Source organism: Aptenodytes patagonicus, chromosome 5 (genome assembly GCF_965638725.1).
Source record: "Aptenodytes patagonicus chromosome 5, bAptPat1.pri.cur, whole genome shotgun sequence".
Classification (NCBI taxonomy): Eukaryota; Metazoa; Chordata; class Aves; order Sphenisciformes; family Spheniscidae; genus Aptenodytes; species Aptenodytes patagonicus.
In genome coordinates, this window is record NC_134953.1 from 37,818,991 (window position 1) to 37,835,599 (window position 16,609).

The following is a 16,609-nucleotide window of genomic DNA, read 5'->3' on the forward strand; positions in this document are numbered from 1 at the left end:
AAACTGCATTTGTGCTGGCTGGGCCTGAGAAGAGCCCTGCAGCGCTCTCTCCCGTTCGCCTCGGCCCACAGCCGGTTTCAGTCACGCCGGTACAGGGATTTCCCCCTCGGGCTTCTCCAGCAGCTCTCTGCCCTCAGTGCCTCACGCTGCCACTGCCTGCCGGCAGCTTTTCCGCTTCCTTAAAAAATTCCTCTCAGGGGCTTACACGTGCAATGGGGGTACGGCATAACGCAAGCCCTGCTGGAAAGCCGGCGGATGAGGTGCAAGCCGCCGTTTCCCTGCCGGTCCGGCCCCCGCCCGCGCCCGTCATGGCGGACGCCTCACAGCGAAAGCGCGGGGCTCGCCACGAGCTCCACCGCCTCGCGGGCGCGGGGCACGCTGGGTCTTGGAGTCCGGGGGGAGCCCCGAGGCATGCTGGGCCTCGTAGTCTGTCGGCGGGGGCGGCAGGCTATTGGCTGTCGGGCGGCGGTTGAGCGGCGCGGCCCCGCCCCGCGTTGCCGGGGCAGTGGGCGGGTTCTGTTTCTGTCACACAGGGGCAGCGGCAGCGGCGCGGCGCGGCTGCCGGCGAGCGGAGATGCCTGAAGCCACCCGGTGTAGCGCCAGTAGTGGGGCCGAGTCGGATCCCGAGTGCCCAATGGAGACCGAGTCAGCCCTGGAGAGCGGCCGGCGGCGGCGCAAGGTACCGGGGAGGGCTTCGGGGCCTTCCGCGGCCGGGTACGGCCTGGCCACGCCGCGCTGCCTCGCCTGCACGCTGGGGCTCGTGTCCGGCGGGTCTTGCCTCGGGTCGCGCCCCCCCGGTGGTGTGGGCCGGGGCGGGTCTGCGCGGCGCGGCCACGGGGCGTGCCGGGCCGGCCGGCCGGCCACGTGCGCGGCGGCGGTGGGGCCTCCCGAGAAGTCGGCGGGCGGCACGGCCTGTGGCGCCGGGCCACGGCCCCCGCCTCGTGTCGGGGCGGCCCTGCCGGGGGTGGTGGTGGACCTGCTGGAGCAGGCGTGTGGCCGTCCTCGTCGCGCAGCGGCCCGGGGAGCGCTTTCGGGTGCACGCTGGGGGGGGGGAGAGTCCCGAAAATGAAGGCCCGGGTGTCTCGTGGTCCGGAAAATGCCTCCTGGCGGCACCTGCGCCGCGGCAGGGAGGGATCTGTTGCTTTATACGAGCCCCCCCGTCAATAACTAGAACGTAAACTTTTAGTTTTAGCTGTTCTGCAAGGTCTTCTCTGTTTCGAGTCGCTTGGATCATGTGCGTGTATTTTCATTTACCGCTGCGTTGCTCTGTGCCTTACCAGAAGGAGAAAAAAGAGAAGAAATCTAAACGCCATGACAAATCTCAGAGGAGAAAGACTCAGACGGATGAAAGTGAGCAGTCGGAGGATGACGTTGATTCCCCAAAACTCAAGAAATCAAGGAGTGGAGTTAAACAAAACGGTGATGTGAGAGAAGAAGGCTCGGAGGACACGAGATTATCTTCTTTAAACGTTAAATCCACCCACAAAAAACGACACACTAATTCTAGTGAAACGTCAAGTGGTGATGGTGACAGTGAGCAAGAGCAGGTAAAACTAACGATTGATTTAGTTGTAGTGATGTGTTTAGCTTTCAATTCCTGCATTGCAACAAGGTTAAATTTAGAAAAGGTTATCTTTCCTTTTTTTTCTCCCCATCAGTGGAAAGACTGCTGTAAATTTTCAGGTTTTAAAGCTACTTGAACTGTCCCTTCTGTCGATTATTTGCAAAAATCTTAAATTATGAAAGTCCTGAAGTTCTAGATCAGCACACCATGGTTTCCTCACTTCAACTGTCCAGTACTGTGGTAGCAGTTGGCAGATGGACACGCTACAGTGAGATGGTGCTTTAATATGATTCAGCATCATTACATATGATTGTAATTGCCACAAATATAGTTTAATTGACTTCTTTTTGGTATTATGAGTACTTCTCTAGTGAAATAAGAATTATTTGGTTTTAGCTAGTGGAAACAGAAAAGTTATGTATTAATATGTTTTTATGTATCATCTTATTAAATAGTAGTTGTTAATGTGATAAGATCATCCTTAATGTAATAAAATAACACGTTGTAGCAGTTTTGTAAGTCTTTTTAAGCCTTTCTGTAAGAATGTTTTTATTTTGTCTGACTATTTCTATCTGATTTAGGTTCCTTTAAAATTGCTTGACATGAACCACATTTTTTTTGAAGGGAAACACACCTTGTTGTACCTAGGATTTGTTTTGAAAAGTCTTTATACCTGTATATTCTGCTGTTGCTTGGTTTTGTTTCTTGTTCCAATTGATGCTTCACAAAGCATCCAGGGTTTCCATGGTTTCCAGGCTTAGCATTCTTTCCTCATGCTTAGCATTTTAATCACAGTGCTGTTAAAACGTATATGGAAGTGACGCATTACTAAGTAGGTACGTTTGATGCTCTACCTCGTAATGTTATTCTCTTGGGGATTGATTTCTGTATCTCTAAATCACTGTGCTGTATTAATTGGGAAGTAGAAATAGGCTAGATATCAAGCCTGATTCTTGCATATTACAACATAATCTGTTAGGCCATTGGTATTATTTAAAATAGAATGTTAAAATTTAGTTAAGAGTTTTCAGACTTTTAATTTGGGTGTTTTGCATTTACATGGTTATGCTATTAGATATGAAACAGTCTCAATTTAAATTACAGATCACTTTTGTCTAAGTTTTGAAATATGATAGTGAGTAAAACAAAGAAGGCTCTTTAGCTGCAGCTGTGATACTGTCACTGAAAATTTGACCCTTGGGTATGATACCAGTGCTTATGCCATTACTTTGAATTTTCTGATGGTCATATGATACTCAAATGGAATGTTATCTGATTTATTGTTTACCTAACAGGAGATGACTGAAGAACAGAAAGAGGGTGCTTTCTCCAATTTTTCTATTTCCAAAGGGACTGTTCAGCTTCTTCAAGGTAAATTTCTTGGCATGATGTGATCACAGAAAGTAAATTATCTCTCTCATGTGTTTTTATGCTCAACATATTCAATCAATGAGCTTTGAGATGTGCTCTGCTTGTGTGTATGCAAGCAATCAATATCCCTTCTGTATGCTACACAGAAGGCATATTGATTGTTTACTCTAAATACATCTTTGAACGTAGACTTTTCTGTTTGCAGTATTGCCCAGTTCAGCCTTTACAGTAGAATTTTAAATGACATAAGCTAAAAAAAAAAATTTCTTCTGTGTGAATTTTTCAATTAAAAGTTATTTCAGTGTGAGTAAAGGAAAACCAGTTATATTTAGTGTCTTTGATATTAGGTTGTGCCTGACTTAGTATGAATTAAGAGAAGAATAGAAGTGGTTTTGACATATGTTTTATTTGAAAGGAAGAGATTTTCATAGATAGGTGGGGAGTATTACATAAATAAAACCACAGTACTTAAAGGCTTTTGTTAAGGGCTACTAGCTTCACCTGTACCAGCTAGTGCTATGTCTGGTGGTATGAAGTGGGAGAATAAAATGGACAGTCCCAGGGCACTCTTTACAGATGACCTCTGTGATTAAATAAATCACTGGAGGTGATAATATAGTCCTGACTTACTTAAAAGTTGATGGAAGTTCTGCTTGGGATAACTTCCTCTGAAGAGTATGCAAGAACACTTGTAAAATGATCGTATTAAGGAAGTCTGTTGAAATTGTCACAGCTCGAGGAGTGACGTACCTGTTTCCCGTGCAAGTGAAGACCTTCGACCCAGTATATTCTGGCAAAGATGTAATTGCTCAAGCACGAACTGGAACAGGGAAAACATTCTCTTTTGCTATTCCTTTAATTGAAAAGCTTCAGGGAGACTCACAGGAAAGAAGAAGAGGCCGTTCACCAAAGGTAACCATGCTTAGTTAGAATGCTGATTTTGCTTTGTCTTATGTCAGAATGATTCAGAGTTTTAGCCCACTGGAAAAGTTGTTCAAGTTTGTGCAGGGATAAGCTAACCCTCATTAAAGATTCTTTGAAAGTTGTGTTTGTTGGGCTTTGCATCCTGTGCTGCCTCATACCCTCTGATCAAGAGTAAAGAGCAAAATAGCTCTATCCACTTGTCAATTCCTTTTTCTGCTTACAGGGAGACTGAAACTACACATGTTCAACATGTTCCTATTTAATTTTGTTCAGTCACCTTACCTGTTCAGGTCCATTGGTTACTGGATGCTTGTTTTTCTCCCAAATTAGTAACGCATTAGTGACTTTCTGATTGATAAAAGCTGTCTACTTAAATGTGTCTAAACATGAAAATAGTGGGAGGTTTTAAAAATAGACTTAGTTTTCACTAGGACCACCACCACCAGATATTGAAGCTTCTGCTCCAGAGAACGCAGATTCGTTATGAGCTGTCTGCATTCTGCTAGGGAATACCACTTACATTTTTTTACCAAATTCTTATGATGTCCTCCAAAACTAGATAGGCCAAAGCTTACCATGTCCCCATTAATAGTGGAATTTTTTTTTGTCAGTTTATTTCATCTTGTCACCCATCTCATAGATTACCTGAAACTCATTCCAAAACTAGTACTAGCTGTTTTATTTGCATCTGCCCATCATGCTGGCTGGCTGACTGAGAATGCTGACTCTAGATTTGGCACAGTCTTGCGGAGAAGGGAAAGCTTACTCTGAGGGACTCACAAGTCTTAAAATAAAAAAGATTTCAGGCCTCAGTCTACCATAGTACACTACTACTTTCTTTTTTTGTAACGTGTTTCAATGTTGAAAGAAGTAACAGGATAAGGATTTTAAGGTTCCTTTTGTCAAGCCACTGATGCCAGGTTTGAGACCAGTACTGCAATCACACATTGAACTAAATTAGTTAAAACTCCTAGCTAGTAGCTTGTCCATCACCTGCTGTGAAGCCTGTATATTGGAAGAGAGGATGGTTCCTTGGTTGCTTCTGTGGGGGTATCAGCACAGGCTCCAGAACCATGCTGAACACCAGCTTTGCAGACTGAACGTATGTTTCCCTGAGTCACAGGGAAGCTGAGAGACAGTTGATAGCTCTTTCTTACACCTTCTCGCAGGAGTGTGAAGCATTACCGAGCATGTGTAAAAACCTTTTATTACCCAAATCCTTCAGTCTTGTACTCAAACAGCGTATGTGCATGTAGAAGAAAACTTGTAGCTGATCTGTTCAAGAGTGAAAGTTAAATAAGATTTAAGTACCTCCTGTGTATCCGATTTAAAAAGAAGTTAGCCTGTCCTGTGCTGAAGGAGATTAGTTATGTTACAAGAGACTTAAGCAGTGTGTTTCTCTAATCTTTACTTAAATAACTATTTAAACCAGATTTTTTTTTTTAAATTATGTAAACGGTCAGACCTAAACTAATGATTAAAAGTCTAGTGGTTTCTTGGCAGAAGCCATGCTAAGAGAACATCTGTTTGTCTTTCTTCTGTCTAGGTACTAGTTCTTTGTCCGACGAGAGAGCTGGCAAACCAGGTTGCCAAAGATTTCAAGGACATCACAAGAAAGCTAACAGTAGCTTGTTTTTATGGAGGAACTCCATATAATGGACAAAGTAAGTGACACTTATCACTAATAATTGAAATGTCGATTGACTGACATGTTTGAGAAATGCAGTTGGGTCCTTCCAAACACACACTTTTAACTCAAGAACTGGAGAGTATTCATGGGGAATTCAGTAGCTCAGAATATATCTTCTCATGGTGCGAAATAACTGTAGGTCTCGGTTATATTCTTGGTGTTCCTTGTCTACTCATGTACTTTAAAGTGAAAGAGATTATACTGCATCTATACAGAGTATTTGGGTTTAGGTTCTTGTAAACATTTCTATTTTCTTTAAAAAATGTTTAGTCTTAGAGCTGTGAGTGGGTGTGGGATTTTTTGTGTGATATGGGATATCTAGAGGGTTTGTAAAGTGTAGAAGAACTTCTTTATTGTGACAGCATAATTTACTGCCTTGATGGTTGTAAACAAGGCAAATGAGAGCAGGAATGAGATTAGGCTCTTTCGTCATAATATATCTTGAGACATTAGGGATGAATTTTTTTTTTCCTGCACAACTTCAGGAAGGAGGTGATTTCAGTAATTGGGATAGTCAAATATATAAAGGGGGTTTTTAAGTTTCCAATTAAGGTAGACAATTTGGGAAGAGCTAAGTATTTCCAAAGCGTGTTAAAAGAAGCTCTTGGTTTGCCACTTTATTTAAATCACGGGGAGAGAGAAGGGAGATGGGAAATCTTTTTTCCTTCAGGAAGAGCAGTAGAACTTACATCTTACCAGTTTCCAGCCCCCCCCCCCCCCCCCCCCCCCCCCCCCAAGTTTTCTCCTCCTGGTCATCATTTGTTCTCACTTACATTTGTAAGGAGAGTACTTATAAATGGTTTAAGAAGCTGTGTCATTATTACTTAGCTACCATGTGTTTCTAATGTAGAGAACGCTCCCTAGTTCACTGCTAACTCCTCTTCTGCTCTTTCCTGTTCATCAGTTGATCTCATGAGAAGCGGCATTGACATTTTGGTTGGGACACCTGGTCGAATCAAAGACCATCTTCAGAATGGCAAGCTGGACCTTACCAAGGTGAAACATGTTGTACTTGATGAAGTTGACCAGATGCTGGACATGGGATTTGCTGAGCAAGTGGAAGACATTTTACGAGTTGCATACAAGAAGGGTAATCTCAATATTTAAACAAATAGTAGGAAACATCAGTAATAATTTAGTCTGCTAAAATTCAGGTATATTTTTCTGAAAGTTGCAAGGTAGCTTTGTTTAGAAATGACTGAATAGTATATATTGTAGGAAATGTACTGTGAACGCAGTACATGAGGAAGTGTTGTGAAAGTGGGAATCATTCACAGAACCTTTGCAAAGCTTAAAATCTGGTACCTAGGGATCTGTAAATAACTTTTTGACACCTATCTATAAGTTGTACTTGGGCTTCTTCCAGTTAAAAAGAATTAGAAGCTTTTTACCCTTTTCACCACTTGAAAATAGACTGGATTTTTGGTCATAGTAACTTTTTTCTTAGTCTTGAAAATATTTAGACTTTAGTCTAGAGTATTTTTTTCTCCAGATGTTGGTAATGCATAAATTTAAAAAGCAGAATTGCCTTCTTTATTTTATATACTGATATTTGACCTCATATTTTTAATAACCCGTATAATCAACTTGTATACATCTGTAAGATGGAACATATGAAGTTTGTGAAACGTTGTGTTTTAAGATTCTGAAGACAATCCCCAGACGCTACTGTTTTCTGCAACTTGCCCACATTGGGTGTATGATGTGGCTAAGAAATACATGAAGTCTAGATACGAACAGATTGACCTTATTGGAAAAAGAACTCAAAAAGCTGCTACAACAGTAGAAGTGAGTAATCTATCTAATGTGGAATGTTTTGGGGCCTTTTCCCTTTTCCTTTATGCTACAAATGGTCATCCCATCCTAGGGTACATTATCAGAATGATGTTGAAAGTTGTTTTGAGAATTATTTTTTGAAGCATAAGGCACATTACAGCTAGTCAAACTGTTTCTAGCTTTAGGATCTGTCTCTTCTCACAGCATCCGGTAACCATATAGACATCTTGGGTAGAGTGAGGATTCAGTTATCAGTTTTTTGGTTTTCAGAGAAAAGCAGTATCTGAATTTTTCCAAGTTGGAAGCAAAAGGCACGCATTAACATCAGCCTGGCTCTTTTAGATCACCATGGACATCACAGTCAAATTCTGCTATTCTGCATACAGGAGACTTTTTCAAACTTCCTGTGGTATCTCACCTCACTAGGCCTTTGCTTGCTATGCAGTAAATACCATAGCAAGGAATACAATACATATATGCTAGAAGCCTGAATTATCTTTATTTGGTAAAATAAGATATTGTTTCTGCTTAAGTACTGCTTAGCAGTTACTTTGACAGAGCAGTTGGACAGTTATGATACATCATAATTGTATCAGTGGGATTGAAAGAATGTTAATCTTGTGCTTGAAAAAAGCTTTTAACACGCTATATTTATTTGTTTCACTTTATGTTACACAAAGCTTTAGTTGATAGAACTGTGACAAAATCTTGCACTCCTAACTGTCCTCCAGAGAAATGGTATAACATCTCCTGTTTTCTTTCCTTGCTTTAAAAAAGTGATTTGTAGACTGTCATCTTTTTTTCCTCTTACCGTAATTATTTTGCTTAATGTTAGACTAATTGTGGTGGACATAAGAGCCTTATGGATTTTGCATATGCCAGGAACGTGAGTTAGCATATTTTGCCCATCAGGAAACTGTATAACTCTTTAGTATTTCTGGATTTTACAGTTTCAAAAAGAATCTTTGTGTTTTTATCTAAGCTAAACACTGGAATTCTTTTCCATAGCATTTGGCAATAGAGTGTCACTGGTCTCAGAGAGCTGCGGTTATTGGAGATGTCATTCAGGTCTACAGTGGCAGCCACGGGAGGACCATCGTCTTTTGTGAGACCAAAAAGGAGGCAAATGAACTGGCTCTGAATGCTTCAATCAAACAGGTATTTTATCATCTGATTAAGTAACAAAACCTGTCAGAGATGTATCAACCCTATGTTGATACCAGACCTATGCTGAATAAGTTTTAAAGAGAGACTTTCGAAGTGGATAAGGCAGGCTTTTGCAGGTGGTCAGATAGTTTCAAAACTGCCAAAGAGAACCTTTAAAAAAACCCAACAAACTGGTTGAAAGTTTACAGCATTATAGTCTTCAGGACTAGGCTGCACTAACAGATACTGGGCTACAAAGGATTTTTTTTCTTAAAAGAAGAGTTCTCATTGACATTAAATGAAGCAGCTGTGAATTAATTTTTCTGTCGAGAGGACTGTTGGATTAAAAAAATGGTGGTAGACTTAGAGAACTACTAGGATAACAGGTCATGGTACTGGAATAGCAGTTACTGAGCTGTGATGCTGACAGTAATTAGTGTTGTTGGGGGGAGCAGTTAGGGTTTAGGGCTGTAATACAACAGAGGCTATATTTGTATTTTCATTAAGAAGTTTATTAGCTGTTATGAAGAGTTTAAAGATGTATACACAGAAAGAATTCAATTAGCCATCTCTTGTGAATGACGTCTAGTGTATTCCTGGGATTTGTGGTATGGCACTCTCTAGCACTGGTGGAAAATAACTCGTTGATGTAGTGGTGCAATGTTTATGATGTGTAGCAACACTGGCACTGCATGCTCAGTTTTGGTGGTGGTATCACAGCAACTACTTTTTCTGTATGTGTTTTCATTGAGGAGATGGGTTAAGTTATGTCTAGAAAGCAGTATAGCATTATGTTCCTAGGGAAAGGAGAAGCTTTTTCATCTGCCACAACTGTGTTCAGGAGTGTTTCTCCCACACTCCTAGATGACCTCAGTAACAGCTAAACCTGAGCGTGGAGCCTTATCCTACGTTACTGGTGGTGTTAGTGATATCAAATCTTGCATAGGCAATGCAGAACTCTGATCTTGGCAGGTAAGAGAAGGAAATAACTTGGATGTTTCTGTTTTAGCATATTAATACTCGCTAACAGAATATATGCCTATTCCATTTACCAGCTGACATTAATCCAAAACTGTCTGAAAAGAGAGGTCTGTGCTGACCCTAGCATTGTGTTAGTATTTTTTTCAAATCATGCTCTGTTTACATGTGGAAAACATGCTAGCCATCTACAGGCAAGCTGTGAAACGTGGAGGAAAAAACAATGTTTGTATGTTTGGTCTTCATACTTGTTATTGCTGTGATACAGAAGGACTTTCAGAATGTTCGGATTAGAACAAAATTATCTTTGAAGCTGTAGATATTTTTTTTTAGAACCACTTATATTTTAATCCTGTAATTGGTAGTGGGGGAAATTAATATATTAAGAGGGATTAAGAAGCAACACTATTTTGGGAAAGATGTCTAAATGAATACTGAGAAGGCCTGAGAAAATTGTTGACTATTTTGAAACAGCTAAGCCTTGCATAGATGGTGTGAATGGCAAGTTAGGGCACAGCCGTTTTCATAGGTCACAGTAATTAGAGGTGGAGATGAGACACGTTGCGATAATGTTTTCCTGCCTTTGCTAAAGGTCTTTGATGTATATGAATAAGAAGTACTGAGTAAATACTGTAAGACACCTAAAATATAAACTCTGGTAATTCAGTTCTTCTGTATCTTGCCATACAGTATCTATCAAATACCAAGATATTGTACCTAAAACTGACCATAAAGTGGAGTACTGTCTTGGATTTTGGTACAGTCCTATAATAATACTGTTTTTCAGGATTGCCAGTCGTTGCATGGTGACATTCCTCAGAAGCAAAGAGAGATCACACTGAAAGGTTTTAGAAATGGTACATTTAAAGTTCTGGTTGCAACCAACGTAGCTGCCCGTGGTTTAGATATCCCTGAAGTTGACCTGGTTGTACAAAGTTCACCACCAAAGGTAGGAGATGGTTATGTTGGGTGTCTTGTAATAATTTGTAGTCTCGTTTTCAAGTAGTATATGCTATCAGGTGATGGTGTTTACCACACAGAGTTTATCAGCATTGCATTTAAGGGTAAGAAATGTCCATATATATAGAAGTAGTTTCTTAGAGGATTTTTTCAGAGAGCGTCAGTCCCTAGTATGTTTAAAGATGGTCTCCTTAAAATGCCTTCTTTTAAAGCTGTTCAAAGCCTCTCCCTTCAAGGCCATGTATGGTGATTGCAAGTCTGGAAGCAGTGGGAATTAAAGAAAGGCTGTTTGTCTTGCAAGAACGATTTACTAAGTAGGGGCATATATGAGGAGGGGACCCCAACAGTGAGAATATTGTCTGAAGTTAAGAGGGTTTCAAAGAAACAAGATCATTTTTCAGTGAATTTGCTATTAGTATCTCACTAACCATGCTCACATTGATGTGCAGGAGGGTGAGTGGGATTGTTACATATACACACTCAAAATGTTTTCTCATATTCCCTGTGGTGATGCCAAAACAAGACTTAGTTGATCCATGCTCATGGTTCTGGCTTTTGAACCGTGATTTTTAGAGGGTTATGGAAAAGCTTATTCGTTTGACTTTAGTGAAACAATGTTTTTTAATTTAATTCTCTGATGCAGTTACTGTGTATTGTTCAGGCTTAACTGTAATAGCTTGTACTAAGTTACGTGACTGCAATGAATTGATTAAATTACCATAAATTAGATATGTCATAAGGCTATTTATTTTGAAGGATGTGGAGTCCTATATTCATCGTTCTGGACGCACAGGTCGAGCTGGACGGACTGGGATCTGTATCTGTTTTTATCAGCGAAAGGAAGAACATCAGTTAAGATACGTGGAACAAAAAGCGGTAAAGTATAGTTTTCTTCTAATCACGAGCACTCAAATGTAATGTGTTAGAGTAGCATGTAGAATCTTCATGTTTTGTTCAATAGTTCAATTACAGGATATAGCTTATATATCTGGTGCTTTAGCACCCAGCTGAGGTTCAGTTACCTTGCAGAGTTTGGGTGCACTGTCAGTTACTGTGGAGCAGGGAGTGTGCTGCAGATACACCATGCTTTTTCAGCAATTGACAGTAAGATTGTACCTGTGGAAATGAGAAAAAGCTAGCAGGCTTTCAGTTTAGTGTTCACCCTGGCGTATCGTCTGATTGGTGATTTGCGTATGTGTAGCTTTACTGAGAGCCGTTACTTCCATTTTTGCACTTTATGCACTGTTCCATATGGTGGTTTTCTCACCAATTAAGTATTCAGTTGGGATGGGATGGTTTAGTCTCAGAACGTAAAAAAACTTACATTTAGAAAGGCTGTGTAAGTTGTACTTAAATCCAAGTAAATCAGACTAAAATTAATAATTTAGAATTTGTAGGACTTTTTTTTTTCCCCTGGAATCCGCCAAAATGTTCTCTATTTATTTCAGTTTAAGGTCACTGGATCATTTAAACTGACCTGGTACATAAAAGGCTTTTAACTGTTACCCATTTCCCTGTAAGCTTAACCTTGTAATTTTCACTAGCAGAAGTTGGGAGTGAAAAGAAAAAGAAAAATGATAGATTTAAATGCTTGTTTCATTGGAGTCCAATACTGTTTCTTTAGAACTGAATTATTTATGGTCTGCAACTTTCATCTGTATTTTGCTTTTTAAATTTCAGGGCATTACATTCAAGCGTGTTGGTGTTCCTACTGCGACAGATATCATAAAGGCTTCCAGCAAAGATGCCATCAGGTGTGTTTGGTGACTCAAGCCCTGTTGTATCTTCCTGTCTTCCTAGTTCAGAAGGGCTGTTTGGATTGCTCTTTGCTGTCTCTCTGAACTGATCACTATTAAAGTCTTGGGCTGCTGTTTTTCTTCTATTCCAGAGCCTAGTAAATACTAGTGTATAATTTTTTTTTTTCTTTAATTACTCAGGTGTCTGGATTCTGTTCCTCAAACTGCTATCGAATATTTCAAAGAATCTGCTCAGTTCCTAATACAAGAAAAGGGACCAGTTAATGCTCTGGCTGCAGCTCTAGCCCATATTTCAGGCGCTACTTCCATTGAACAGCGCTCCCTGCTGAACTCAGATGCGGTAAGGGTGTATGGCTTAACGTTTGTCTTGAATCTGAAAAAAACCCAACAGACCTCTGTGTTGTTTAAATAGAGAATTATTTGTCTCCTTATGATTTTGTTTGTGGGAACTGTACTTAAGCCACTAGGAACTACTGATTTGGTTAAAAGCAAGAATATAGTGGCTATAAATATACTTGCTCCCCCATAACAGTATCCACTTGAAAACCAAGTTTTCTAAACTGTAAGTTAGCAGGTTTCTCATGTCTGATAGATGTGCTGAAGCTTATTCCTCTGACTGAATGGAGCATGTCCCATTTCTTACTCTTTAGGGATTTGTTACAATGATACTACGCTGCTCTGAAGAAATAAACAATATGAGCTATGCTTGGCGAAGACTGCGAGAACTGTTGGGTGATGATGTTGATAGGAAGGTGAACAGAATGTGTTTCCTCAAGGGAAAAATGGTAAGCTTTTTTTGTATCTTTGCTCCTGAGCTCTTCTGGCTGTAGCCTTTTCTCAGCAGTTGTCAGGGGAGATATTTGGTCTTTTTCCCTGTTCCAGGCTCTGTTGATAAGCACGTGACTGGTAGAAGGATGGGCCTCAATCTGTTTTATTAGGGCTTAAGCATCTCAGGGGCTTAGGGCTCTACTCCACTGACATGCTAAGGAGGTAATATAATGCAGTATATAGCATGGCTATAGGGATAGCAGAACAGGTAAAAGGTACGAACGGTACTAACTGTGCCTTAGTGACAAAACATAGAACAGGATTTCTTAGGACAGTCAGTTCTGATAGTGCATGTTCGTCATATTTCTGGTACCTGAAACTGAAAGATCAGAAAGTTACTTTTTGGGTTGCATACTTAACAATGTTGCAACAACTGTAGCAAAGCTCACTGAGAGACAGTTATTTTAAACAAAGTGATTCCTCTCACTCTTCTTGTCTCAGAATTTGTATGCATTTTCACAAACATGAAAATATGTGATCAAATAGTATGTCCAGGATTATTTGTGGTGACACAGAGGACAAGGAATGCTTATGTCCTGCTTTTGCGAGTTGTTAGGCATTATTGCTGATTTGCTTCATCTTTGTATTTTTCTGGGTATATTTCTTGTTTCTCAACATACCCTGATCAATAAAACAGAACAGAGAGGTGCTTTGATCTTGATGACTTAATTTGCATGCTGTCAACACATGCCATTCTCTTATCCCTTCTTCTGCTGGTATATTTCCGGTGCTTTCACACACCTACATTTCCATGCATACTTCATATCCATGTTGAAGTTTCCATCACAGACACCATATACCACGTGTTACAGAGAATGATTCAGTTTGTGTTTCCCTGTTTTTGTGTGGTTTAAGGTGGTGTGGGATGGGGAGAACAGCAGACAAACTAAAAAGACCCCAAAACTGAAGACGACTTGAGAGGACAGTTCAGAGGCAGCCGTTGAATGAGGTTTTATGTAGAGATTTGGAAAAGAAGCATTAAGATTGGTATGAGTGCAGGTGGAACAGGTGCCTTTTGGAAGTACCAAAAGGAGAGACATGTAAAAATGGCAGGTGTTGATGGCACCTAGTTTAGCAGATCATCAAAATCACAGCACATCTATATGCTAATACTGAGGATACCCAGACTTGGTACACTAGAAAGCCTAAAACAAGGGACAACCTACACTTGAGTAACAGTTTAAAGATTTTTTTTTTTTTTAAATTTTTTAATAAAAACAATTCTTGTCTTAGGTGCTGTGTGTATTCCCTTCTACATTCTATCTTTGTGTAAAAGTTAACCTTCATGTCTTGCTGTATGAATTTCACACGTAGTTCACAAGGTTTCTTGGCCAGACACTTCTGATTTTAAATTTGACTTGAGGACACTTCTTTATGTCAGTGAACTATTTTTGCTATTTCCATCTCTGAAATTTTTTTCTTAATGCGTCCTTCACGCATGATATTTGATACTGCGCTAATTGGTAAGATTTGTTTTATTGTCCTTGTTTTATTGTCTCTCTATTCACAGCATTGTTCTGTATTTGATGTGCAAAACACTATGGATGGTTTTTCCTACATCAGATTAGTAATTCTCAATATCCAGATTGTTCATTCAGACAAAGAATAGTATTTTAACATGCAAATTAGGTATTGTACTTAATCATTCAAGTAGTTTAACTTCAGATTTTTTGTCTGAACCTAAATATTCAGTTTACTGGATGTATACATTTCTTAGTATAGATTAAAACTTCTGATTTGAAAGAATTTACAAAATGAGTAATGCAGAAGCCAATAGACCACAGTTTAGAGAGTTATAAGCTTATTGTTAAAGAGCAAGAAAATGTGAATTGTAAGTACTGGCTATGCAGAGGAAAGAAAATTGTGTGTATCTAAGGAAAACATTAAGGAAGTGCAAATACTGGTGTTTTGAGAAATATTGATTCTCTCAACGTTCAAAGATTTTGAAGTATCTGAAGTCTCTATTAAAACACTTTGAAATGTAAAACTTTGTTCTAGTACATAGATTTGTAGGCTCTTTTTTTTTTTTTTTTTTAGTTGCAGTCAATTAAAAGGCTAGACTTGTATCCATTAAAATTATTCTCTCTTTTTAGGGTGTGTGCTTTGATGTTCCTGCAGCAGACCAAAAGGAAATAGAGGTAGGTTCATTGAAATTTCTGGTTACAGCAAACTGTAAATAAAACTGGCTGGACTGGGTTAGGCAGAAAACATTATGTAGCCTGTATCCTGCCTTTTCTGGTGGCAAAAGGGATGGCTTCGAAGGAACTGAAGAACAGAACAAGCATACAGTGTTCCTTTCCGAAAGTATTCCCCTGTCTCCAAAGGTCTGTAGCTTGAGACTTTTGCACTGAGAATGGTGGTGTGAACAATCCACCCCTTGTTACTGCTGCTGGATTAATCTTTGTAGGCAACGAGTCTTGTTATACTATAAAATCCTTTTTTTTCCATTCCCCCTCCTTGCTTCTTTTTATCCAGAATTCCCTCCACAGAAAAGTGAATTCCAGGTTTTTGCTTGGTAGAATTAGTATTCCCATGCCAAATTTCCCTAGACTTCCAATCTTTCCTTCAGGTATTCCTCCCTTAGTGCACCTCCATACCCTCATGCCCTGGCATTAATTCACTCCTAAAACAATGTTTGGTTCTGGATTAGAGGGGAATTGAGGGGAGGGTGTGGATTTGTGATCAGTAATAATTATAGTGCTATTCTTAATAAATGAAAGGTGGGGAAAGAGTTTACTGATGCTGCTGCTCTGTAAAGCTCTAAGGTGGGTTTCAGTTCTGTTCTGTAGTATCTGAGGTGTACTCAGACAGCTGTAGCTCTTAAGCTTAAAATTTTGAAACCAGTATTGACCACTTTAGGGGATTCAAGTTTCTAACTATATTAGCTCACAATTTTTCCTTTTCAATTGAGCAAATTTAGTAATTATGAAATACCCTGTGTATGCATTCCTAGAATTTAACTTAATATGTCTGACTTTATTTCAATAGGCAAGATGGGAAGATTCAAAACAATGGCGTTTGTGCGTGGCGACTGAATTACCTGAGTTAGTAGAATCACAACGAGGAGGAGGAGGTGGAGGAAATGGCCGAAGCTTCTCGAGCTCCAGGAATGGGCGGCGTGGTAGCTCTGGTAGAAACAGATTCAGAAGCAGAGGCCAGAAACGAAGTTTTGACAGAGCATTTGATCGTTAACTTCAATGATCCAGAAGTGGAAAAAAATGGGACTGCAGTATTTTATATTACATTAAAATAGGCTGTTCCTGTGTGTTTGTACCACTTGGAAAAAACTGTCATTCAGATTTTTTTTTTCTCAGTACTACTTTGGTCATCAACAAGATCCTGTTCACTTTAAAAAACACAAGAAAAATAAAACTTATTGTTTCCTTTCTTTCTTGTATTGCCATTTCAACTGTAAGACCTAAATCTTTATTCCAGAATATGGCTGTCGCATTCAAAACTGTAGCCTGGCTCACTGTATAATATATAGATCTTAACTGCTGGTCAAACCTGTACATTTTCCAAAAAAATAAAATATTATTTTACAAGTTCATATCCTACGTTAGAAGGTTTTAAAAGTGTGTGTGTTGGGCAAAGGTAAGTAGCGTAGTTTGAGTA

At 39.8% G+C, this 16,609-nt stretch overlaps 1 protein-coding gene across 1 annotated transcript; it reads left to right on the forward strand.

Annotated features, from left to right (window-relative positions):
* The first annotated feature begins 515 nt into the window (after positions 1 to 515).
* Positions 516 to 16,551, forward strand: LOC143160959 (nucleolar RNA helicase 2-like). Its single transcript, XM_076339396.1, has 15 exons — positions 516 to 679; positions 1,281 to 1,547; positions 2,860 to 2,935; positions 3,669 to 3,847; positions 5,406 to 5,523; positions 6,454 to 6,639; positions 7,192 to 7,337; positions 8,334 to 8,483; positions 10,237 to 10,398; positions 11,166 to 11,285; positions 12,090 to 12,163; positions 12,347 to 12,506; positions 12,817 to 12,951; positions 15,088 to 15,132; positions 15,983 to 16,551. Exons 1-15 carry the CDS (start codon positions 575 to 577, stop codon positions 16,184 to 16,186), a joined length of 2,127 nt encoding a protein of 708 aa, XP_076195511.1. The 5' UTR covers positions 516 to 574; the 3' UTR covers positions 16,187 to 16,551.
* The last annotated feature ends 58 nt before the right edge of the window (positions 16,552 to 16,609 follow it).